The sequence below is a fragment of the Peromyscus maniculatus genome, chromosome 19 (assembly GCF_049852395.1).
Source record: "Peromyscus maniculatus bairdii isolate BWxNUB_F1_BW_parent chromosome 19, HU_Pman_BW_mat_3.1, whole genome shotgun sequence".
In the NCBI taxonomy this organism is placed as follows: domain Eukaryota; kingdom Metazoa; phylum Chordata; class Mammalia; order Rodentia; family Cricetidae; genus Peromyscus; species Peromyscus maniculatus.
The window spans coordinates 52,950,341-52,976,298 of NC_134870.1; the positions used below are offsets into that span (position 1 = coordinate 52,950,341).

At 45.9% G+C, this 25,958-nt stretch overlaps 1 protein-coding gene across 5 annotated transcripts in view; it reads right to left on the bottom strand.

The window, feature by feature from the left end:
• Nucleotides 1-25,958, bottom strand: part of Ablim3 (actin binding LIM protein family member 3) — a 115,461-nt gene that overhangs the window by 72,286 nt on the left and 17,217 nt on the right. For all 5 annotated transcript variants that reach the window (XR_013046137.1, XR_013046136.1, XM_006985157.4 and 2 more), the window contains one exon: nucleotides 804-941. Coding sequence is in view for 3 of the 5 variants with exons in the window: in XM_006985157.4 (XP_006985219.1) it covers nucleotides 804-941 (138 nt within the window). In the remaining 2 variants the exon portion in view is untranslated. The remainder of the gene's footprint in view (nucleotides 1-803; nucleotides 942-25,958) is intronic.

Here is a 25,958-nt window from a genome sequence, read left to right on the forward strand (position 1 = left end):
CAGCGAACAGAGAACACACATCCAACTTTCAGAACACCAACCCCAGATGAACAGATACAAGTCACAGGTTTTAGGTCAAATTCACAAGCAGTCCACCATGACAACGGCTGCTTTGTGGATTTGGCTGCCTGGAGGCAGTGATGGGGGTGCATCAGGAGAGGTGTTTGTCAGCACCCTGGAGGGGGGTATGGCTTGTGGGTGACAGGACTCTTTCTGATGAGTCCCTCTCCCTTCCTGCCGCAGTGATCCTTTCTGTTTGGGAACGGTGAGCTAGCCTTGGCGTAGGATGTAGGACACTGTGAGTCACCTCTATGTGGGTAAAGCTGTAGCAACAGAACATCTGTTTCCAAATGACAGACCTTGCGAAAGTCATGGCAAATCTTTTCTTCCGTTAGGCTTCTCTGTTGAGGACTGCCATACTGTCGCGGAACAGCTGCACATCTCAAAGCCAGACTGGGTTTACCCGTGATAGCTTAAACTATCATTCACTCTTCAATTTACTGATAGTCACAAGCAGAAGTCTTTTCAGATGTAGGAGTCGGCCTAAAGAATTGTCCTTTTCTCCTGGCCGGCCCCTGTTTCTCTGAGGTGGCCAGGACCCCCTCTTTACCCCTCACACCCACCCCTCCAGCTCCAATCTCACTCAAACATTCCCCTGGGCTCCACACCGCTTGAGAGTGAATTCTCAGAAGAAAGTGCTGGCCTCTACAGCTATCTCAACCATTTGTTATTCCCGTCCCTGGGCATGTACTGGCAGGGAGCAGCCAAGAATCCGCGAAGGGAGCTGCCACAGGGCCTCCTACCTTGACAGGTGAAACACCTGATGTGGAAGTGGTTGTTGTGGACACGGACCACTTCCCCTTTGCAGGTTTCTCCGCAGCGGTAGCACTGGATGACATTGGAGCTGCCCCGGGGACTGTAAGGACTCTGCTGGTAAGGGACTGTAATAAAAAGAAACAAGAGATCACTGTCTAGGAAGTTCTAATTCTTTGAAAAGTCACTCATAAGGTATCATAATCTTAACTAGAAGAATAAAAAAGCAGGAAGGGTGGAAATTATCCCCCCATCAAACAAAAGTCCACAGCACACCGTATGTGCCAAACTTAGGTGGCACTGAGTGGCACTGAGATGAGCCCATGAGCCTCCTCCAACAGGCAAGGACTCAGACGTGCACCCAGCCTTTCCTTGCAGCAATAGAAGCCAAATTGCTGAACAGAGAGAAACGAAAGAGGAAAGAGAATGCAGCCATAAGGTCTGCATAAGGTCCGGGCCAAGGTCAGATCCCTGACAAGGGACCCTTGGCATCAGAAGGGAGATGGAAAGGCCCTATTGCCTGATGCTGCTCTGGTGGAGTGATGCTTTAGATGGAGGTGTCAGTCACGTGTGTGACATGGCCGTAAACAAACCCACTGCACGGCCAGTCTCGGGAAGCGGATCCTGTCGTGCATAGTACAGATACTTGACAATGATAACAAAGGCGTGTTACTCATTCTGCGTTTCCTATACTATACTTTCTGTTGTTCCTGTATAGCCCAGTTCCTGAAACTGTGGGTCAAAGCCTCATATGGGGTCATGTAACAGAACCGGGGAGGATGCCAAAAAAGAAAAAAAAAAATCTGGCATGATTAAAAGATTTCTGAATATGCAGCAAAAAAGATGAATATGGCCGGGCGGTGGTGGCGCACGCCTTTAATCCCAGCACTCGGGAGGCAGAGCCAGGCGGATCTCTGTGAGTTCGAGGCCAGCCTGGGCTACCAAGTGAGTCCCAGGAAAGGCGCAAAGCTACACAGAGAAACCCTGTCTCGAAAAACCAAAAAAAAAAAAAAAAAAAAAAAAAGATGAATATGAAATCAAATGTGTTGTGAGTCGAGCTGTTCCTGGCAGCGCTCACCTGTGTTGCATTGTGGGACTTTCCCGAAGCCTCGGTTTTGAAGATGCTATGGGCACTTCCGCTGCTCAGGCCTTCACTGGATGCAGTGCTAAGGGGCACTGCCTCAGTCACCTTGGCGCAGACTTGAGACCACTATGTGTTCTGAACTACAGTGGTTTACAAATCTACAAGGTTTTCTCCTCTCAGAGACACCTAATAGTTTAATTATGGAAAAACAAAGACTTCTGCTACTTTCCGACGCTCAGGTCTGAGTACGTAAGTAGCAAATAAATGTATCATTGGGTCGTATGGTGTTAGCATGCCTGATTTCAAAAACTGCTGTTTGAGCTGTTCACTTGAGTCCCATAAGGAAATAGTTAAATCAGTTTTGACTTTGGATTGAGGCAGAATTTCCAATGATTTCTGAAACGGCTGTAACAATGCGTTAGCGGTTTTATACAACATATCTATGCGAAGTGCCACTGTCAACACTGGGCGGTGCTGTGGAATAATCCTTTTGTACGCTGTAAAGATTTGTCACTTGAATTGGTTTAATAAAATGCTGATTGGCCAGTAGCCAGGTAGGAAGTATAGGCTGGGTGACGAAACTAAGAATAATGGGAAGGAGGAAGGCAGAATCAAGAGTCTCCAGCCAGACACAGAGGGAACAGGAGATAAACGTGCCATGCTAATAAAGGTACTGCCACGTGGCGGAGCGTAAATAAGGAATATGGGTTAATTTAAAATGTGGAGCCTATATGGGACCAAATTAGGCCCGCTGCATACAGGAGACAGTTGTGTAGAGGGGCCCCTGGAAGTGGGGTCAGGATCTATCCCTGGTGCATGAGCTGGCTTTTTGGAGTCCATTACTTACGCTGGGATATCTTGCTCAGTCTTGATGCAGAGGAGGGGGGGAGGGGCTTGGTCCTGCCTCAACTGAATATACCAGGCTTTGCTGACTCCCTATGGGAGGTCTTACCCTTTCAGAGGAGAGGGTGGGTGGTGGGTGGTTGGGAGGAAGTTCAGGGGAGCAGGAGTAAGGATGAGAGGGGGATCTGTGGTTGGTATGTAAAACAAATAAAAAAAACTTTCTTAAATAAAAAAATGTAAGAGCTAGTTAGTAATAAGCCTGAGCTATTGTCCAAGCATTTAGAATTAATATTAAAACTCTGTGTTGGTTATTTGGGAGCAAGTGGTTGTGACAGGAAAAATGTCAGCTTATAGGACGGTGCTGGAGAGATCTATTCACTATTAATCTCCTGTTTAGACCTGCTCACAATTACTTTTGACATCTACTTCTCATGAGATGTAGTTAGTTTAACCACTCTAAAATCTTGGAATTGAATAATAGGTACCTGCCTAGATCACAAGACCTCAGGGTTGAAATGATATTTATAGCCATCTGATGCAACCTGATGAAGTAACTTTCCATTTCTTGTAGTAGCCTTAGTGGTCTTTGATGAAACATTATTCAGTTCCTTTATTTTCACTCAAAATTAGAGACACAGTTAAAAACCATCTGCTCACACTCTGTTAGCAGGTTCACACTTGTTCTGAAAACACCACTTAGGCATGTGGACTTCATGGATTATAATAAGTTTGCTTGGACTCTTGAACTACAGAGGGCATCTAAAGAGCACATCCTTTCAAGGTTCTTAACCTATGTGGTTGTCTGTTCACTGGCATTTGAATGCTTTCTAGGCACATGGAGTGTACATGGTGACTTGTTTGGCATTGGAATCTGAATGGAAATTGTGTGCATTCCTTCCCTCAAGGAGCCAGTGTTCGATTTGCATATTGCCTTTCTCTTCACCTAGCTATGAGTAAAGGAGATCTTGATGATGCCCAAGATGCTAGAGCCTGGATCCTTGCATAAGCATCCCTCATGAGCAAGAACAAATCTTTGTTGCCATGGCTCCAAGACTTAGTGCAGCACAACCAAGACTGTCCTATCTGCTCCATCCGGCACCTGATGTTTTCCCTAACTAAATCTGGTGTTACCCACATCATCCTCAAGCTAGCTTCATGGTCAGGAGGTCTATGATCTCTTCAACTCATCTTATCCTCTCTTCTCTTCTTCAAGACAAGAGAACAACTAATAAATTTCTAATTCTTATTCTTTCTAATTCTTTCCTACTTACAGGTGTCCCGAATTAAGACTGTGCTGCAGAGCAATGGCCTGGTTGCTTATGCCTGAAACTGGATTCTGAGAATTTGTAGCTAAGGTGGAAGAAAAATATCATAAAAAGTCAGTTTCACTGGCCTTGAACTCATAATTTTCCTGACTCTGCCTCTCAAGTGCTAAGATTATAGTATCACCAAGATGCCTGGCTCAATTTCATAATCTTTCTCTTCATTAGTCATTTTTTCTTTTCTGTCTTAAATTGAAGACAGAAAAGATAAATCAAAAAAATGCCTTTATTAGCCAGGTAAAGAAATCATTAACTCATTTAAATGAGTTAACACGGAAAAAATGCATTAACTGCCTTGCCAAAGGCTGAGAAATGACTCAATGGTTAGGAGTACTTGCTTCACCCACACCAGGCAGCTCACGGCTTCAGCTGACATCTCTGAATCTGACATCCTCTTCTGGTCTCTATATGCACCCATGCATATGCGTGTGTGTGTGTGTGTGTGTGTGTGTGTGTGTGTGTGTGTGTGTGTGTGTGTGTGTGTATCTGTGTCTGTCCTGGAAATGTTGACTGGAATCATGACCATCAATCATGTCTCCACAGCTCAAAACAATTCTCCTCACCTGGAATATTTCATGAAGCATTCCCTTTAGTCCAATACATTTTCTTTTCTAATTTCTGCTCAGAGTCCCCTAGAAAGTATTACACTCCCTCCTCCTCTCCGGCTCGTGAGAAAATATAAATCGTGCTCATATGAGCAGCATGGTGGTATACCACTGCCAAGGCAAGCAAAGCTGCGAGCCTGAAAACGAAATAAGAACAAACAGTACAGCCATCCCCATCAGTGAGGAAAGCTTGGAAGACTCTCAAGTTCCCACCAGACCCGCAGCATACGTGCTCATCTACGACTTTTATTCAATCTGTCTTATAGTTCTAGAGCCACCATGCAAGGTCAATTAATTTTTTTCTAACTTAGGGAAGTAGATTTGTAGGCATGATCCCCCATCAGAATTCAGTCTTGAGCCTGATCAAAAGAGATAAAATTAGAGGACGGGGTGGGGTGGGGGGTGGGGGGTGGGTAGATGAGGAGAACAGGTCATTGTGAGCTGAAACTACTCTGTCCTCCATCCCACCTCCAGGATGAGGATGCTGCCGTGAGGATGCTGTGTGTGGCCAAAGCCCCAGGAGTGTGTGATGCTTCTAAGTAGATCATTAGCAGACATTAATGCACCCCTGTGAGAGTTCTTCCAGGTTGCTGATAGAGGCTGATTATAAAAGGGTGGTGTGACTTGATCTTACAGGTATGCTAAGATTTTTTTTTTTAAATACTAGAGTGTGTCAACAAGAACTCTGGGGGGTCAGGGATGCTGGGCTGAGATAGGCCACATATGCACCTGCCTTGACAGCGATCTTGTTAGCAGTGAGATTTTGTATTTTTGCCTAATTAGATTAGGAAATTAACCTAACCTTATTCTTTGTGTAGATGTGTACGGGGATGTGTGGGAAACATGTTCCCCCTCTCTCCACAATGTGTAGCTCCTGTGAAATGCTTATTTATTTGGATTCTGATTTTAGTTGTGATGCCAGCAGACAGAACCTGGGGCTTTGCACATATGTGCCCAACAAGCTCCGTCACTGAACTCTTCCATACTCCAAATGCTGAGATCTGACTTGTTCATTTTCTCCTGGTTATCCCCATTCCCCCACCACCTTTTTAAACCTATAAAGTAGTGAGGTGCACTCACATGACTTACTACATTTATCTCATGGGTAAAGGTCTTTTAGATTCCAAGTTGATTCACATAGAGATTTCCAGACTACCTCAGGTGTGAGAACCCTGTCCATGAGGGCACTATTTAAGGGTGGTAGAAAGCCTTTCCGGACAGCAGTTCTCTTTACTTGTGATATAACCCATGCATGGCACTGTCAAGTGTAGGCAGTATAGATTATTATGTGACATGTTCTCGACATGCTTCCAGGGCACCTCTGGCGTCTTTTTGCATTATTTAGGGGAGAGTCATCGCTGTTGCCAGCCCTTAGAAAGTGCTGTCTAGTGGTGCATGCCGGGTGGGCTGGCAAAAACAGTCTCCATCTGCATTGTTCGGTATACTAGTCACCAGCTGTAGGTAGCTGCTGGACATTTGAAATCTGACTAGCAAGACTGAGAAACTGAATTTTGAGTTAAACTTAATTTTAATTAATATAAGCTTACATATAAGTAGCCATATGTGGCCAGTGGCTACCATATTGGACAGTAAATATTCTAGTAATACAAAAACAGAGTATATAAATTATCTCACAGATACCACCTTTGACATAAACTATTCTCTCCCCCCCCAAGATAGAATCTCTCTATCAAGTCCAGAGGTTAGTCTAGAACTCACAGAGATCCTCTCGCCTCTGTCTCCCGAGTGCTGGGATTAAAGGTGTGCACCACCACACCTGGCCCAAATTATTCATTTTTTTATCCCCCAAAGTTTTAAAGTTGTTAAACAATTTGTAATTGGGACCAATTATACACACCCCCACACATCCTAAATTTGGTCTTGAAACAAGATTCTGAGCTGTGTAAAAAGCACTGATTTTTATGGGCTGGAGAGATGGCTCAGTGGTTAGGAGCACTGGCTGTTCTTCCAGAGGACCAGGGTTCCATTTCCAACACCTATAGGTAGCCCGCAACCATCTGTAACTCCAGTTCCACAGAATCTGATGCCCTCTTCTGGTGTCCAGGGGCATGCCATGCACATGGCACACAGATATGTACGAAGGGACATACACATTTAAAAAAAAATCATATATACGTATATATGCAAATGACATAATTTCTTCTATTTTGTGGCTGAAAAAAACCTTTATTGTGTATATATCTCACATTTTCTTTACCCATTCATCTGTTGATAGGCAGCTAGGTTGATTCTTTAACTTGGCTCTGGAGAAGAGTCATTTAATGAAGAGTGGTGTGCAGACATGTCTGTTGTATGTCTACTTAGATCCCTTCAAGTTCATACCCATGAGAAGTATGGCTGGATCATGACAGTTCTAATTTTAGCTCTTGAGGAACCTCTGTGCTGATTTGTATAGTGGCTTCACTAATTTACATCCCCACCCACTGTGTTTGAGGGTCCCCCACTCCGTCCTCCCCAGAATCTGCTCGTTTCCAATGAGTCTGACTGAGCATCTGATTCCGCACCTGTGTTTCCTCCCTGGCTATCTTTTTACGCCTTCATGAGCCTTTCTCTGAGAGGGCTGGGAGTGACCTGGGTTTTGTTTCCCTCTCTGTTGGTACCTAGTTTTCTAATTTTGGATAAATCATATGACTTCTCCAGTCTCAGCTATGTTCTTGGCCACCACGCATCTTAAGACAACATGATTTATAAGGCTCGCTCTAATTAACAAATGGTTTTGCCTTTGTGGTCTGCTCCTGGGTTTCTCTTCTTCCACCCTCAATCTCCTCTACTAAATGGTCTTACATCTAAACTAGACTCTGTTTTATGTTATCAGATTTATTAGTCTCTTTAAAAGCAGATAATGGCACAGTTTCACTTGTAAGCATTACAACTGAAGTTATGTTCTTTCTACCCAAGGGCCACCTGTACAATCTTTCCTTCCTTCTCCCCAAGGGTCTCTTGACCTTGGAGATAAAAGTGTTCTCATATTTTTAATAGAGTGTCTTTAGAATACTCTTTAAAAAGTAGAGGCACCTATGCTGTGCTGGAGTATAATTAAAAGAGCAACTAAACTGACTGGGAGACAGCCTAACAGCTTGAATAATTGGCTAGACGTGTAATAAAAACAGCAGAGTTTCTGGTTGCAAGGTGAAACATCCAGCAGAGAAGCCACTGCTTCAGCAATGAGCTGGCGATGGCCCGGGGCCCAGAGAAATGCACACCTAGGCAGGGTGCAGGGTACAGCAGCTGCCACATGCAGCGTGCTGACTTCATTAGAACCCAAAGTACCCCGAGTGTGTTCTCAAGTACTAGCTAAGTACCAAGGAGACCCAAGTGTGGATTCTGGCACTTTGTCGGCACAAAGCGGTGGTGTGAAAGGTTTAAAGGAGGTTTGCACAGGAATGGATCTGGTAACGCACCGTGGGATGTTGGGTTTGATTTCAGAGTTGAAACAGTCCTGTTGGCATGATCTAGCTTCCTAAGCTGAACCCAGAGAGACACTAATCTCTGCACGAGAAGAAGAAAAGCACGATTGTATGCTGGCATGGGCTGGGCTTTGGATTAGCCTTCTAAATTGATTGCTGTGTGACTGAGCAAGTTGTAAAACTGAGCCCTCAATTTCCTTATCTTTAGAATGGGAATAATTCAGCATTTGTATTTAGTAACTTAAATTGTGCTCAGGGTTCTCTTTGACAAATTATTTAGGCTCAAAAAAAAAAAAACTAATTTCAAAGACCTTATCTTGAATCCATTGTAGAAATTCTTCTGAAATTACCCCTATCAGCCAGTCACTGAACCTTGCTCAGACAGTTCTCTAATCCATGGTTGGGCAAATCCAGCAAGGGTTCCTTTCTGTCCCTTCCTGATGGCTGTCAAAATAAAGCTATTGGTTGCTGACCACTAGCCATCTTGAGCAACCTCATCCTTCTCTGGGGCTCTCTGTTTAAGGCTCTTTGTGGGCTGCAGAAGAATGTATGAATTGGGCATTTCCTGCTGCGGGAATGAGACAAGATACATCTGTGCTATGTATTTTGAGCACACCTGTTGTTCCCAAAGAGAGAGTTTGGGTTTTGGTAGCGTGAGCTTATTTAGAATAAGTGAGTGATTTTTGGGTTTTGGTGGCCTCAGAAGGCCATGTCTGTGTCCTGACAACAATGCTCAGACCTTTGGAGCAGAAAGGGGCTGAGAGGTCATACATATGCACTGGCTTGGGAGCTGCTTGGGAGCCCTCAGGAGGGCGAGGACCACGCTTCTGTCTACCAGTTTACCCTCAGCACCAAGCATGTAGTACATGTTCATCTCACCATGCTGCCATTTCCTTCTCATTTGATGAATGAATAAAAGAAGGACCGAACTGATTCATGGAACCACTGAATAAATGAATAAGCTGAGCCCTGGAGGAGAGGGGGTTGTCAAACTTGCACAAATCATGGCGGTTTGCCTCAGAGTTCAGGGATGTCTGTTTTAGAGCAACTGGACCAGAGTAGGTAAACTCAGAGGTTAGCTGGGCTGGCCCAGAGCCCAGGTCATAGGAAGATAGAGAGTTTACAAAGGGCGAGCTTATCCTAAGCCAATGACCACATGGGTGGCCAAGGTCAGTTTCCAAGATTGAGAAGCCTAGGGTGAAGCAGGAGGGTAAACAGAGGTAAAGTTTGCCGGGGAAATAGACAAAATTCAGAGGGGTTCCTCTCTGTCAGGAAGCGAGCTCAAGAAGCTGCACGTGTCCTCCCAAGGAGTTTCCGTCACTCAAGGAGGAACACCATTCCCCTTATTTTATGGGTGACGATACTGTGGGACAGCGGACGAGGCTACATACTCAAGGTCACACCATTAATAAAAGGCCAGCCAGTCTGACTCTGAGACCCATGCTCTGACCACAGCGGTGGTCTGCGGGCAGAGGCTTTTCTGGAGGAGCACCGGGGATGGGCAGCTGCAAGGACATCTAGCTTCCTCGGACCATGGCCATTTATATAGCTAAGAGCCATTTAGAAAAGATCCAGAAACGATGACTAGAGGATCCGAGAGAACAGAGTAGGACTCATGCCATCCAGGACCCTTACCAGAGGACGAAGAAGCCATGATGACTGTTCTCAGGCCAGAGAACTTCAGCCCTGAGCAGTTTCCCTGGCACAGGCCGAGAGAGCTTGGCAGGTGTGCATGCTGATCCTCAGGAGAGACATACTCTGTAGGGGCTGGCATCTCTAGCTGGGTGGAGGTATGAGTCTCTCCGTTCCCCAGGTCTCCCTACCGATGGCCCTGGCCTGGCTGTAGTTCCCCACATCAGCAGGCTGAGAGCACAGGCTGATACACACGAGGCCTCTTGGAAGGTAACGGAATGCCCTCTGCAGCCCGGCTGCCAGGCTCACCAGCACGCTTCCCAGTCACGGCCGCCTTCTTCCAGAGAGTGTTGTTGCTACATATGTCAGAGCAACAAGCTCTTGGCCAGACAGGTTGCCCGCGCCTGCCAGCTGCTGCCCCAGACAGCTACAGCAGAAGGACGTGGGTCTGACACGAAATGGGCTTCATGGCAGTGAGCATCGTGAGCGAGGAGGCACAAGTGGCCGCCACACACTCAGGGACACACTGATTTCTCACAGGTCCCCCTGGCTTGACTTGAATTAGGTCTCTCTCTATATATATACATCTGTTTCTCTTTTGCTATAAGTGGAAACCCTGTTTGAGTCACTACCCCTTCCTGCCTCCCCTCCCACCCTGTCTGCTGTTGACTGTGCCTGTGTCCATGGGCTCTATCCTGAGGGCTGGCGCTGGGTTCCCGTCTAAGGACTCCGTTTAGATGTGCCACTGAGGCCCCTCCCTGCCCCCAGGCAGAGGAATAATCCCGCTAGCTCCGAGATAGGAGTTCTCTCTGTCCTCCCTAATTTACGCTTTGTGTTGACCATCTGAAGTGGCGGCAAAAGCCCTTCTGTTCTTCTGAAGGCACAGGCTTTGGAAATTCTAAAGCCAGGAAACTTCTCGGTCGGCCCTGCTTTCTGCGGCCCTTCCTGACCCCGAGGCCTTGTTCACTGAATGGAGGGAAGGCGCCAGCTTTCAGCGCTTCAAAGATATTGCTTGGCCATCTTGGCTATGGGGTTTTACCAACCCCGCTATCCAAAGCTGTGTAAGCGTGGCTGGGAACAGGCAAGGGAGATGGGTGGAGAAAGGGAGACTGTATTAGGTCTCTGCCAGCCTTTTTCTTCTTTTTTTTTCTTTCTATTTTGGAGAGGGCTCCCATCAATCAACCCCAGCTCTCTTATCCCTCATCTCCTTCACAAGCACCCAGTGAGTAACACGGCGAAGCCTGGAAAGTGTATAAAGTGGCTAACATTAATTGTGCAATCATCACGTGCCAAACCCGCGCTAAGCGCTTTACAGTCATCATATCGGCCATCATATCGTTTAATTCTCACAACCACCCACGAGACAGACACCGCAGGGAATTCCAAGGCCCACAGGGGATAATTAATGTGACTGAAGTCACCACCCAGAGAAAGGCTGGAGCTGAGTGTGCTAGGCATCAGTAGGTCCAGAAGAGGCCCATCCTTCTCTTTTGTCCTCCCTCTTTGGTGGGGTGTCCTCAGCAGTATCTCCTGTCCAGAGCACCCCAAAGAAAGGGAAGAGCTCTTTCCCCTGCTGAATCATCAGGATGTCGGGACTGCCTGGGCATCCTCAACAAGGAGAATGTGGCTGTCTCACTCTAGCCTGGCGGCCCCCCGTTTTCCAGGATCACTTCATTGCTTATCTGAAAAAAAAAATAGCGTTCGGGTTTTGTTGGGTTTCCGGGAACCATGTTGGAAAATGGAGGCACTCAGGAGTTAGCAGCTGACTTTGTGCTGAAGGACTCGGTGCCCTGGCCCTTGAGCCAGAGGCTTCGATATTTAGACAATGTTTGCTTCCTGAGACCCCGGCAGGCCATCCAGCTCCCATGCATTTCTGTAAAGAAATCCTGGGAATATCAGCCAGCAAACTGGTTCCCCTGCATTCAAAGGTTTTCTCATTAGAGTGGAGGGACAGAGAAACATCTAATTTTCTAGAAATACCTAGAGGTTTCTAAGCTCCTCCCTTCTCCCCCCGACATAGATTGCAAATATATTCTGTCCTGGTAGTTATTCAGGGAATTTTCCTGGACCAGTTGTTGCTTGGTTGGATGCACCTCCCAGACATGCCTTATTTGGTGGCCTGGTGTTTGAGTTTAAGATCACCATGGCTCCCCGCTCTTCCCTTTTCCTTAGCCATGATCAGCCTCTCTCTGGAACTGTAGGCACTCGAAGGCTCAGAGTTCAGATCCTAGCTGAGAAGCCAGGTAGCTGGACTCAGAGCCATGGCAGTCGAAAAAGATCATGTTCACCCCAATCTGCTCCTGCCTCACTCGAGCCACACCTCTCCCTTTACAGATGCACCCTTGAGAAGGGAAGAAGTCACCTATGGTCCTCATCATGCTGGCTACATCAGAGCCGAGGGAAACATGGGGAAATCCCTGGGTTCAGGCCAGGGATGTTTCATCTGAGGGCAGGGCACAAGTTATGGAATTACGGAAGTTACTTTAAGCTCTCTCAGATATTTGGGGTTTCTTGAGGCTCTCTTGGGGGTGGAAAGTCCTGGCCCAAATGCTCAGAGTCCTGCAATGCTCCCCTCATGACCTCCATGATATTCACAAGAATCTCCTCTCTGTACTGCTCCACAGATGCCCGACCTAGCTGCAGGCCTCCCCTTGCCCAGGCTATGAGGGTGCTAACATCTCCAACTCCCCTTCCAGCCTCTGCTTTCTTATCCCCTCCTATCTCCTTCCATTCCCCCTCCCTCCATCGTTCCTCTGTCTTCCTTGCGAGAGAACCTGTTCCTCCACACTTCACTCTTTGGGAAGTCTTAGGACTTCCCTTCCCTTTTTCTGGGCGCTTGTTTTCCTACCTATAAAGTTAATAGCTGCATTCTGGGATCTCCCAGCTTTCTTTCAGATTCTAGATAATTGAATATATAGCTAGTACGGGTTGTAACACATGGTACCTTCAGGGGCAGATGATGTGGATGGCAAAACCGAACCAAGGTACCCAAACTGAAGAGACTAGCTACCCAAAGTGGGGGGAAACTACTGGGTCCCGGGGACTTTGGTCATGGAAAAAAAAATCTGCCAATCCTAAAGAGGACCTGTCTGTGAAAATGAAACTCTGCCTGTAGGTCATCATCTTGGGTCTCAGCATCCATATAGGCAGATGACCACCAAGTCACTTTCAATTATTATCTGAGACAAGCCACATGCTGTTCACATGCCTGTAGGACCTAGAGGGACAGACTATTCCTGCAATGAGGTCCTGCAGAGCTCCGGGCTGGAGAAGGATGCACCATATAAGCTTGATATTCTCAAGGTTTCAAAGACATTACTCAGGGCCAGGAAACAATTTTCTAACTTCTTTTGGGCTGTGACCCACTGGAAAAATTTTCTTTTACACAAAGACTCAGGATATAAATCTATGAAGCAAGGTATCACTATGAAAGCCTAGCACACATAATACATACTCACATTTTCTTTTTCTTTTCTGTTCTATTCCATCCTGTTATTTTATTCCATTTTTAAAAAAATGCTGTCTGCTGCCAAATAAATTGATTTCAAGATCTGATAATGGTCTGTCAGAGGCAGGAAGAGAGACAGAGACGATTCTAGCTATAGGCTGTCTAATGTGGTAGGAAGCATTGGTCATGTGGTCATTTAAATGAAAATTCATTAAGATTTGTCATTCAAGCCAGGCGGTGGTGGCACACATCTTTAATTCCAGCACTTAGGAGGCACAGGAGACAGATCACTGAGTTTGAGGCCAGCCTGGTCTACAGAGTGAGTTCCAGGACAGACAGAGCTATACGGAAAAACCCTGTCTCAAACAACAACAAACAAACAAACAAATAAAACAAAACAAGAAGGATTTAACCTTCAGTTCTGAGTTATATTAGACAGTTCAAGTGCTCAATAACTACACAGACTACTAAGCTGCCATCCTGGACAACACAGAAGTAGAGTGTTTTCCTTATTCTAGATTGTTCTATTTGACATCTGGTTTAGATCTAGCTTCATAATTTTTCCAATAAAGAGCCTGAAATCCAAGGTCCTTCAAAGAGGGTTATGAGATTGGAGACACATGGAATTGGAGCTAATTGAAGCCTCACAGGATATCTGCCTGTGGTTAGGAGCATTTGGCTACCAGGAGTAGGCCTTAAAGGCTTATCCTCACTCCAACAGTCATAGCTCCAAGTCTGAAGCCTAGGTTTTGCATGTGAGGTATTGCATCCAAACTTTAATCTGTACAGGAAAACAGAAGCCAGTTTCCATTTCCTACTGGGCAAGTGTGGAGAGAGACTAGGCTACAGAACCTGTCAGATCAGGGCTCATATGTAGGCTTTGTCTCTCACAGGCTGTGAGTGATATGTCATGAGTCTTGGTTTCTATTTTGTAAGATGGAATAATAGTATTTACTCCAGGATTTTTGAAAGAATCAGAACATGCAACAGAAAGCTTGCCACAATAATCATAATTATGACGCTATTACTGAAAGTTAAACACTGAGGAACTATAAAGATGAACGCACTTTTTACCCCACGGGAAGTTCCAGGCTACAGTAAGGTATATATGATAATGATGGTGGTGATGGTGATGGTGATAGTGATTATGATGGTGGTGATGATGACGGTGGTGATGATGATGTTGGTGGTGATGACGGTGGTGATGATTTTGTCTCTAGTGGGTCATCTAGTACATCAGTTCTCAACCTCTTTGAGTGTTGAATGACCTCTTCACAGGGGTTGCACATCAGATATCCTGCATACCAGATATTTACACTGTGATTCATAACAGTAGCAAAATTATAGTTGTGAAGTAGCAATGAAATAATTTTATGGTTGGGGGTCACCACAACAGGAAGAACTGTTTTAAAGGGCCACAGCACTAGGAATGTTGAGAACCGCTGATCTAGTACTAGGTATAACAGGAACTCACTTCATATTTGTCAGGAGAATGACTGACTGAAACACATCACTAAGTAGCTACCCTCTACGGAAGAACTTTGTACTTATGTGGCATGATAGGATCATGAATTATTTCTAACTGGGAAGGGAAAGAAAGAGAAAGAGGAAAACTGGGAAGAGTGTCATGGAGAAGTGGCATTAAAATATTTAATTAGTGTGTGTGTGTGTGTGTGTGTGTGTGTGTGCATGTGTGCATGTGTCCCAAAGCACAGGTGTCATAGAGAGCACGTGGTCGGAGGAAAACCTGTGGAGTTGTTTCTCTCCTTCTGTCTTTACGTGGGTACTGAGGATAGAACTCAGACCACCAGGCTTGCAGGGCAAATTCCTTTCCCTGCTGAGCCATCTTGCTGGCCCTTGGAAAGAAAAGGCCATTTTTTATAGTTATTAATAGGTTGCTGGTCCTTGATTTGTGGGACCAAGAAGTCAAGACCTGATAAGCAGCCAAGAAAAAGATCAAAAGGCAATAGAGGAAAGAGAGAGAGAAAACTTTTAGGTATCATTTATGAGGAAAACAATAGAAAGATTTTACTACACCAACGGACAAAAGCTCCCATTTTAATCTGGTCAACAAATGATCATTTCAACTTTCAAATTTAATTTTTACAATATGGAGGAAATGTTTGATCTCTGTGTGTGTGAACAAGAGGCTCTCGATGGTGGCTTAGTCTGGGTATAGTACCCTGGGAACAGCTTTTTTCACCCGTAACTATAGTGGACATCTGTTGTTTTGCATGCTCAGCGTCTGTTCTCAGCTTCTTCTGGCAATGGAATCTCTTTGCTGTGAGAAGCCATTCCATGGAATATGGGTAGGATCGACACTGTCCCAGGACACAATGGCCAAGCAGTCGGGACCTGGCCCATCCAGAGGGTGCTAGCCCCTTGCTAGGCTAATGGCAGGCACATGACCTAACCCTCCTGACTTGTTTTTTTCTTTTTCTGGAGGAGCTCTTGGGGAAGGTGCCTGCCTTACTGAGGCAGTAGGAGACAGTCTGAGGGTTTGATGCCATCCGAGTTTTGTCTCCTCTTGGAGTGTGAACAGGTGTCTGAGTGCCTTATTGGAGTCTGTGGATCTTTACGGGCCTAGAGCTATTGTGTGTCTGAACTTTCTGATTATACAAACCAATATGGTATAGTCTACCCTCTTCCCCTGCTCTAGAAAGATGTGAGTTTGAGTTGGGGTTTGTCCTTTGGAGATAGCTAAGCTATGTCCTCATACTTAGTTTTCCATCCAAACTATAGCTTGCCATCAATTTAAATTGAGTAGGTACTTTAGGGTCACTAGTGTGTGTGTGTGTGTGTGTGTGTGTGTGTGTGTGTGTGTGTGTGTGTGTGTAATGATATAACATGACCCATAGCTTAACTGAAGACATGGGATGGTCCAAGTAGACCCGACTCCTGCTTGCCTTTGACTCTGGCTCTAGTCTGGGGAAGGATGGAGAAGGTCTCATAGGAGAGGAAGGAGACCCAGCACCTGCCTTCTCCACAGCCAGTTCTCCCTTTTGCTTCTTGAGCTTCTTTCTTACTAGACTCTCTTCAGAGTAGACATGGCTTTCAGAGAAGGTGGTAATCCCTTTTCATCTTGGGGAGGGAATCCTGACTGGTGAAAATGAATCCTAGTAACTTTTTTCCTTTGCCAATGGGTTGATTTAGGCAAAAGACATGTGATGTACTACTGGCCAATGAGACACCAGAGAAATCTTTTGGAGGTTAAGTGGTTAGAATGGGGTCCTGGGAAGGTTTTCTCCAGTGCGTATTGTTATCCATATTCAATGGTGGAACTGTGCGCTCATGTTGAATTTTAAGCCACTTTAGAAACCATCTGGGGACCTAAGAACCTTCAGTGAGCTCCTTTGAACCTCCTTTTGCTTTCTGTGATATAAAATAAATATGTCTAGATTGTTAAGGCCAGTCTAGCTAGGACCCAGCATCTGTTACCACAAGCACTGTACAGAACCTGGGGGACTATGGTCTGCGCACATCTAGACAGTAGAGAAAACTAGTCAGAACAGCTCTGGATAGAAACAGGAGTGCTGGGAGATATAAACTTGTCCCAGAGCAAAGGATAATGATGGATAGGAATCACAACAGTTTCCTCCAAGGCACTTTTCACTGCAAGACATTTCTCAAAGTGGTCAGCTGACCATCTGCTGTAGAATTCCCGAAGGTGGGCTGGGGATTGTTAAAATACAATGGTGGGGCTCCACCACAGATGTCACCCTCTAAACAAACTCCTCTGGACATCCCTTTGCTCACCCAGAGATGAGAACCCTTGAGTTCGTAACTGGAAAGGAAAGCTAAGCATTCCGCAGCGCTAAGGCGAGAACACAAATCGTGTTATCAGATAATGTGCCAGCCTCCTCCTGGGTATCACAAAGTATATTTCTGCAGTATGTTTGCCAACTTTCATGAATGTTTGAAAAAAAATCAACTGGCATTGAAATACTGTCCCGCTGCTGTTAGATTAAATACACACTTCATTCTCTCAGCCACAGCAGATGGTTTTTCTTCTCCAAAGTTATCATTTCTTTTCCTATTTTAAGTTATTTCTATTAATGCATTGAGAAGTTCATACATTGTATTTTGAGCATACTTACTTCCTTCTCCAACTCCTCCAAGAACTAGCTCTTCATTCCATACCTACCCAACTTGATATGCTCCTTAAAAAACATAACCATTGGGTCCAGTTTGTGCTACACGTACACTCTTGGCTATGTGGCCTTCCACTGGAGTGTGGCTGACCTACATCCTTAAAGAAAACTAACTCTCCCTTTCCTGTTAGCTATCAATTACCCACGGCTTCTCAGCCAGAGGTGACACTCCATGGCTGCCTCCTGTCTCTCGTCGGGTTTGAGCTTTTGCATGTCTTGTCCCTGCTGTCACGACTGCTGTGAGTTCATACGTGGGACGTCCCTGTCATGTCTGGGAAGAACAGTGTTTCCTGACATCCATCCACTGCCTCTGGCTCTGAGTCCCTTCCCGCCCCCTCTTCTGCAATGATCCCTGAGCCCTGGAAGGAGGGAGATATGATACAGATGTCCTATTTCGGGCTGAGAACTTCACAGTCTCGTCTTCTTTGTCTTATTCTTGACCAGCTGCAGATCTCGGTGTTAATCTCCATCTGCTAAAGGAAGCTTCTCTGATGAGGTTTGGGAGATGCACTGAGAACCCGGGGCTTGACAGGTCATAGGTCCAAAGGGAGAACCTACTACTATTACTTTGCTAAACCGGCCTAGTATCAAGCTGACTCCCAATGGGTTATCCTTATACCCATAAACTTGTCATTTCTTTTAGAAAGCATATTTTGGGTGTGTTATTGTAGCCATCCCTTACCAGGCAAAGATGAATAACTCAGGTAGTTATGCTGGTAGAGAGAAGGGCAAAGGTGTCTCCCCTCACTGTCATGTATTTTAAGCCCTGGACCTTGAGGCCTCATAGTCAGCTTATATTAGTGTCATTTATGCAAACAAAAGCCACCCCTTGCCACCTCCTAGTCTCCTCCATTGTCTACCCACTATCAAGCTGAATACAGATAGATGACCTCCGTATCTCTCCAGATCAGCTTCCTCTCCATTGCGGCCGTTTCAAACATGAGCATCACTCACCATTGTGGCCTTCCAACCATAACCCTCTTCTAGATCACCAGCTCTCAGCTAGGGACAACTCCCAGCCAGGGTTATTTGGCAACACCCAGAGACATGTTTGGTTGTCAAAACTGTGGTGTGTGCAGACATGTTATTGACATCTCACACTAGTAACCATTCTATAACACACAGGGCAATTCCTCCTCCTCTCAACATGGAACTATCTGGTCTAAGATGTTTGTAAGGGTCAAAGTTAAGAAATCCTGTTTTAGATAGAACTTCAAAGTTAAGAAATCCTGTTTTAGATAGAACTTCTCCGTCCCACAATTCTCAGGGCAAATGCTGTCTACCAACTCCCCTCAGCAATGTCAACTCTGTGTCATTGGTTCTTGTAGTCCTAGGAACTCTCTCTCGATGGTATTCTCAGCAGGGACTCAGATAATTATTTGTTTGCTCTCTATGTCTCTCAAAGACTCTTCTCCAATACCAAAGGCAGAGGGTACTTTTGAACTCAGCTCTCTAGTCTCAATGCCAAGCATAACACCCGGCACACGTACAATAAAGATTTTAAAAAATGAAACAAGCCTGCTTAGTGCCCAACCATGTGCAAACAGGAAACACAGTGATCAGCCTAGCTCCTGCCTAAGAGAAAGTGATATTCTTGTTGAGGGCACCTGGAAGGCCACACCAGACATTGACCAGAGTTTTGCAGCCTAGGGAAAGTGTAGTCAGGATCCTACCATGTCAGCTTTTCTGGAAAGTTTAGGTTCCAGGACTCCTCTGTACAATTAAATTTTCTGATGAATGCCAAAGAGCTTTTGTCCACATCAGCTGTATATATAAATACTTATTATATGAGCAATCATACTTGAGGAATTGAAAAAAAAAAACCAGAAGGGCATCCATTGGCTGTCAGAAAGGTGATCGTGCCACACACTGATTCTGGAAGCCTCTACTGTATACTCCTGAGGGGATGGGGAGGAAAGTAACTTGAGGTCAGTTTACAAATCATGTCGACTTTCTGGACTTCTCAGCTGGTCTCAGAGACTCTGAGGGATCCTGCAACATCAATGAAAAAGTTGTACTATGTGAGTCTTAATGCTAGAGAGATAAAATTCCACAAAGGAATCATGGCAAAATATTTGGAAATGTTCCATTTAAGCCAATCCAGAAAAGCTGGATTGCATTGGGACACTGCCCCAAACCCGGATTTTGTGGGTCTACTGAATGATTCCATAGCATGAAACCAACACCTGTCTGTCTTTGTGAACAATTCCACGGGACACCGTTGTGTAAGTCAGACCATTCATTGCTTATGACAAACCACTACCTAAAACACCTTAAGGAAGAAAGGGCTTGCTTTTGGCTTCTGATTTCAGAGGTTTGGGTCCATGGTTCACTCTGTCCATTGCTATATGTGCTTGTAGTGAGGCAGAACATTATGGCGGTAGAAGCCTGTGGTGGAGGAGGCTGACTGGCTCGTGGTAGCCAGGAAGCAACAAGTATCTGGCTTTCTCATCCCATCTATTGGATGGTGTGGCTCACATGCAGGGCGGGTCTTTCACTCTTACTTAACCCTCTCTGGAAATCCTCTCACAGACACGCCCAGTGGTGTGTGTGTTTTTTTTTTATTAATCTAGGCTTCTCCAAGTCCAATAAAGTTGACCTCAAGATTAAGTGTCACAATAACCATGCCTGATGTATTCACTGATGTATCGTTGATGGCGGCTTTCACATTACAATAGCAGCAGAGACCACACGACCTGCAAAGCCCAAGGTATTTATCATACAGTTCATTATAGAAAAAGTGTGCGAGTTTTTGTTCTTCAGAATGTGAAAGTTATCTGGGTATAGTGGCGCACACCTTCAGCCCCAGCACTGGGAGGCAGAGGCAGGTGGATCTCTGGGAGTTTGAGGCCAGCCTGGTCTACATAGTGAATTCCAGAATAGACAGTTATATAGTGAGACCCTGTCTCAAAACAAACAAACAAACAAACAAACAAACAAAAACAAAAACAAATCAAAGCAAACAAACAAAAAAACCCAACAAACTTCCCCCCAAACCAAAACCAACCCCCAAAATAAAATGAAAGAAAAATAAAATCGAATGTGAAAGTTGAGATTTCAGTCAACACTAAACTTGATGTCAAAAAATATACTCCATCTTAAATCATGTTGGGGGTTCATTCATAAAGATGGAAGGTGGGAACAAACATACTCCCATCAGGCAGGGTAAACAGACCACCATCTTGAATACTTTGTTCCCAACCCTTCAGTATTTGAAAGACTTGTGGTAAGCCACAGCGATTTTGGCATGCTAAGTAGGTTGATCATGGGAAGAAAACTGTCCCCAAGTCAGAGACGCCCTGTGACGACACAGGTGGTCTCTCAGGGTAGCATGCTTCCTACGTGTGGTTGAGGCTGTGAGCACATAAAGTTTACAGGGTGAGAGGCCAGATCGCTGGTTAGCAGATGCACAATTACATCAAGTCAAGAAGCATGAACTCAGTGCTAAAGGCGACAGATGAGCCATGGGGCTGGGACAAGATAAAGGGAGAAGGAGGTTGTTGTCCCGGAGGCACGCCCCTACTCGCTCTCAACTGATCCCTACCCTGTGGGGACACAGGTTCAGTGAAATTGGAAACTTAGATTTTAAAGTAAAACTCCCAGTTTTTTTTTTTTTTTTTTAATATTTTGGCTTAAGTACCAAACAAACAAAAATAAAAAAGAATATAATATGAGCCAACTAAAACACATTTATGGATCTTTTCTTTCACTCAGATTATGAGGATGGGATAAACGTTAGTCTTCTTGCCAGCTTAAATATGCTTTGATTCTAAGAGGATAAAAGCAACCCCTTATATTCATCCAGGATTTTGTTTTGATTGCCACTGTATCCTGCCATCTCATATTTTTGCTGTTTAGTAGCAAACTCAGGACTTTTGGCTCCAAGTCTAGGGTTCACGGGACAGCCGAAGAGACACCTGCACTCTGCAGAGGGGCCTGGGTGGAGCAGAAGGTACATGGGTGGGGGAGCCTGGAGAGTCCAGCTGGGTGAGTGACCAGGGAGAAGCCCCACAGCAGGATGTATAGACACGACTCAGCCACTGTCCCACAGAGGATCTCAAGCCACAGTTTTCCATCCTGGACTTCAAAGATGGAGGAACCAAGGGTCACTTGTAGTCTGTACTGGGTTTTGGTCACTTAGAGAGGATTAGGAACTTGTGCTATGATAGGACATAACAGCCATGGCCCAACATATCAGTGAGCAGGCACGCTTGTATTCCAAGCAAACTGTGCCTGTGAAGACAGGAGGTAGATCAGAACCGGTCCTCAGGCCATGGTGTGTCCACGGTTCTACAGAGTCATTCAACGGTCTGGCAAAATAGGTATGTGTCTACATTGTGTCCTGATGTCACCCATCCTTCAAGGCCGACTCAGAGGTTATTTAGCTGGGTTAAATGACTAGATAACTTTGGCAGTTCCTTCCCACTGTGAGATTCAAAGACGCTTTGAACGGCGCTGTCTCAGATACAGAGCTAGAATCCCTACCTCCAGTTCAAGCTGTGTTGGGAATGGGGGCAAGCCTCCAGCCACGTGCCCCCGACTGCAATCACCAGTTCTAGAACGGAGCATATGTTGGCGGAAGCCTCCATGCAGAGTGAGCCAGTTAAAATGCAAGCAAGGGACAGCTAGCAGATCTTTCTAGTTAGAGTCCAGGCTGCTAATTACTTTTGTCAAAAGAAATACATAAACATGCAGATGGCAACTGTAGTAAATATGATCTTCTCCATATAAATATAAAAATCCTACCCACTCTTCGAGGCCTTTCTCATATGCGCCACATTTCTAGAAATAGTCTCGGGTTTTCCTTTCGTCCCCACTCCACACATGAGCTATTTTTCTTTGAAATCTCATGGCACGAGTTTCTTGGGGCTAAGCTATGCCGTCCAACTTGAGCAGGCATCTAAATTCCTGGATGTCTTGTCAAAACTCAGATCGCAAGGCTCCACCCTGCGGTTTCTGGTTCAGCTGCTCTAGGACGAGCGCCGAGAACCTGCCTCACTCTGGCCAATTCCTACATGATGCCAGTGTTGAGACCCTGAAGATGACGCTCGGAAAACCTCTGCCCTCCGGCACACTTCACACGCAGTACAGTGATTTGTGCGCTTCTCTCAGCTGGCCATCGGACTGTATGGCATTTGAGGAGGGACTGTGGGTAGCCCTGCAGTGTTCCTGTGGACATACAACCAACATCTGGAAACACCCACACATTAGATGAGGAGGTAGAGAGTTTTTTTTCCCTCAGGGATGGACCTGACAGCTGTTTCCTAGAGTAAGTGTTTCTTGAGGCCACAGAGAAAGTAAAATGTAACAGATTTGTTCCAAAGCAGTAACCAGCACAGGAAATCCCCATGGTTATAATAACAATCGCACCACCATTTGGGTGGAAGACCAAAACCCCAAATGAAATCCATCAAAGTGTTACACAACCTTCACTGTGCACAGTGTGGTTACAGGCGGGGAGGGGAGGTTGGGGGGGGAGAATAGAAATACTAAAGGTTATCTACACACACACACACACACACACACACACACACTTGGCAAAACACTCATATACATAAAATAAAAATAAGTAAAATCTTAAAAAATAGCTACCAGGGAATCAAGGCCATCCAATGGCCCTGGCTTAGGAGGCATTTACCCCATCTACCCTCAGCCCAACCCTAGCCTGGGGGATCCCAAGTCCTAATTGGCTTCTTCCAAGTTATTATGTGCACAGCAGTCAATCTGATGCTTTGAAAATCCGAATCCAATGACACTCACCTCTGACTCCCATCCAGGGGCACTGACTACTACCCAGTGGCTTCACTCTATCCCGAGACACAGCTAGACACCTTGCCATAGCCTTTAGGCCATGCCGATCCAGCTCCTGGCTCTTGTTGGCCTCCTTAGCTTCATATCAGACCTGCTTTCATCTGGCACCCACCCTGGACTTCCTTCCTTCTTTCCTTGGCATCTGGCTTCCTCTGCACACTGGCAGATCCCCACTCCCAAAGAGGCACGTCGGAGGTCCTTCTGGGTTACCTGGCTCCACATTTAGGAGAGCACACAGAGGCTGACAGCTTTCAGCAGGGAGAGGTCATACCTAACCCACTGGACTGCCTGTGACAGGTGAGCCAATCAGTAGACAACAGCCTCAGGAAGCTGCTAAGAGCCAAGCAAGAGGAAAGGTACAACGAAAATGTGAGTCCTCCTGAGAGGGTTACAGCATGTTCTTCCCAAAGCAAACGCTGGTGAGTCCTGGTGACAGCATCATCACCTGGGAGCCGTAAAAGGAGCTGAAGGGTGACATTCTGAGCCTGTCGGCCAAGACAAGTCACCTGCTCTGACAGGCACGAAGAAAGGGCTCTTTCTCTTTGGTCTGGCTTGCTGGCTGCCCTTCCGGACACAAAGGGAAGCAGCTAAGCCTCCACCCTATGGATACCATCCTGAGACCATTTTCTTTTCATTTAGTAAGAGACACTATGCTTTCCAAATGAGACACTGGGATGTGTGAGCAGTGGCACGGCCCAGAAATACTATAAAATACTTGAAATGAGGTCGGTGGTATGTAATTACATTAGATCACAGTGAACTGACGCTTTCTCCCTTCACCTGTAACACAAATAAACTCGGGTTTGCTTTGTGCTCGGCTTGTGGGCAGAGTTGTTCTAGACTTTCATGGGTAAGAGAAACACTACAGATAACCAGAACTAATAAAAAAAAAATCAATTCAGATCTTTGCTGGCTTCTCTTTCTCTTAAGCAGCCAAGGGAAGAAGGTACCTGCTTAGTATCAGAAGTCAATGCAAGGCTTTACGTTTTGTGTCATATGATTGGCTCCGGCCCAAAGATGCAGGCAAGGAGAGGGTCACCCCACCAGTTTTGTGGCTGAGCAGACTGAGGTGTAGGGTACTGTAGCCATGTGCCCGATGCCAGCCCAGCCCTCATACATGTAGCCAGCTACCTTCCTACATAAAACGTACATTTAGGTCTACTCCTTCCTGTCATCCTGCCCTGTAAAATGTTGGAGAATTTTCCTGGCACTATTGGTAGCAAAGCCAATTACTGGCAACATTAAGGTCAAGAAAGCCCAAGAAATTCATTGCCCCTTGCTTCCCAAACCCCAGTGAAGTGGCTCATTCAGACAAGAAAGGGGAAAACACCCTTAAGGCACACCAACACGTTCACTGGCCGAGCCTCTCTAAGCCAGATTAACAGCCATCACAAGCCCTACCAGAACGCCTTCCTCCTAGCCAAAGAGGCATCCTGTGCCCAGAGTCAACTCCAGGAATTCTGGTACAATAATTAACATGTAGGCCAGAGGCCCAAACTCACTGGCACAGGACAGATTCTCAGATGACTAACAGAGAAACCCCAGATCGCACTCACATAAAGGGTTTATTGACAATACATGTTGTTGGAAAGAATATGCATTTTGTGGGGGACAGCCACGGAGACAAGTGGAGCTGTGCTTAAGGGGCAAGTGGGCGGGAAGAGGGTGAGCTTCTCCTCCAGTTCAAAGCCCTCAGAGGTTCTCCAAAGCATTATTTATGTTTACACCCAGCTGTGGACTTTGCTACCAGCTAAGGAGGATTTTCCCCATAGTGCTGATGTCCCAGATGCTGAGGTAATCTCAATCAACACTGCTCATTCTAGCTGCAGGTCTGGAGGCATCTGAGGGCATCCTGGGCAGGTTGGTTGTGGGCGATGCCCGGCTGCTCCGGGTTTGAAGGCAATCTCTGGACCTGGATTTAGTCAAGCGGAGAAATGGCCTCAGGGAAGGTGGTGGCCTCAGATCCAGACAACACAAGACAAAAAGGTAGTCTGATGAACAGATACGGAGTGAAGAGATGACGGGGGTGAGGCCCCATAATAGGTCAGGGGACTTAAGGGTCCTGGATAAAAACATGAATATGGTCATGGACTCCTGCCACTTACCCCTGGCGCATCGCCAGGCTTAGGATGAGGAGGGACTGGAGATGGGGACAATTCTCCAGTCACACATGGCCAGTCTCTTCCTGTTTTAGATTCTTCACCTGTGGACTCATGTAGGACTCCCCGGCCATAGGCCAACAGAGGAGCCATGCAGCACAGATATACATGGAACGTGTCTCAGTCTTCCCAAGGTCAAGGTGTCCTAAAGATTTCTCAGAGTCCCTTGACAGACACAAAAAGCTTTTCTCAAGTGACATTTATTCTGGTGTCACTTTTCTGACACCCACCAAACCCCAGTGGGGACCTAGCCTCAAGTAGGAAGTTCTGAGCGTAATTAGATCACAAAGTTCATGTGCTAATGTGCTAAAGCTCATGCACATTGGCAAAATTTATCAATATTGACTGGGTAATTTCTATGTGCTGAGGGCTGGGGAGACAGTTGTGTTTCCTGGGCATTGGGGGTTGATAATTACATGGGAAAGATCTGCAGTAAGTGAATAAGCAGACATTTACAAAAAGGGGCGAGCAGAATGGAGGCCATGAGGAACGGGGGAGGGGAAGTATCCCAGCCAGGCTACAAAGATGGAATTGAGTCAGCGGTAGATCAGGGGCAGGAGTAAGCCTGCTGGAGGGACCTGAGGCTGGAGAGGACATGCTCACATCCAGGATGCCAGTGTGGTTGGGACATCAGCGCCATGGAGAGTTGTACAAATATATTG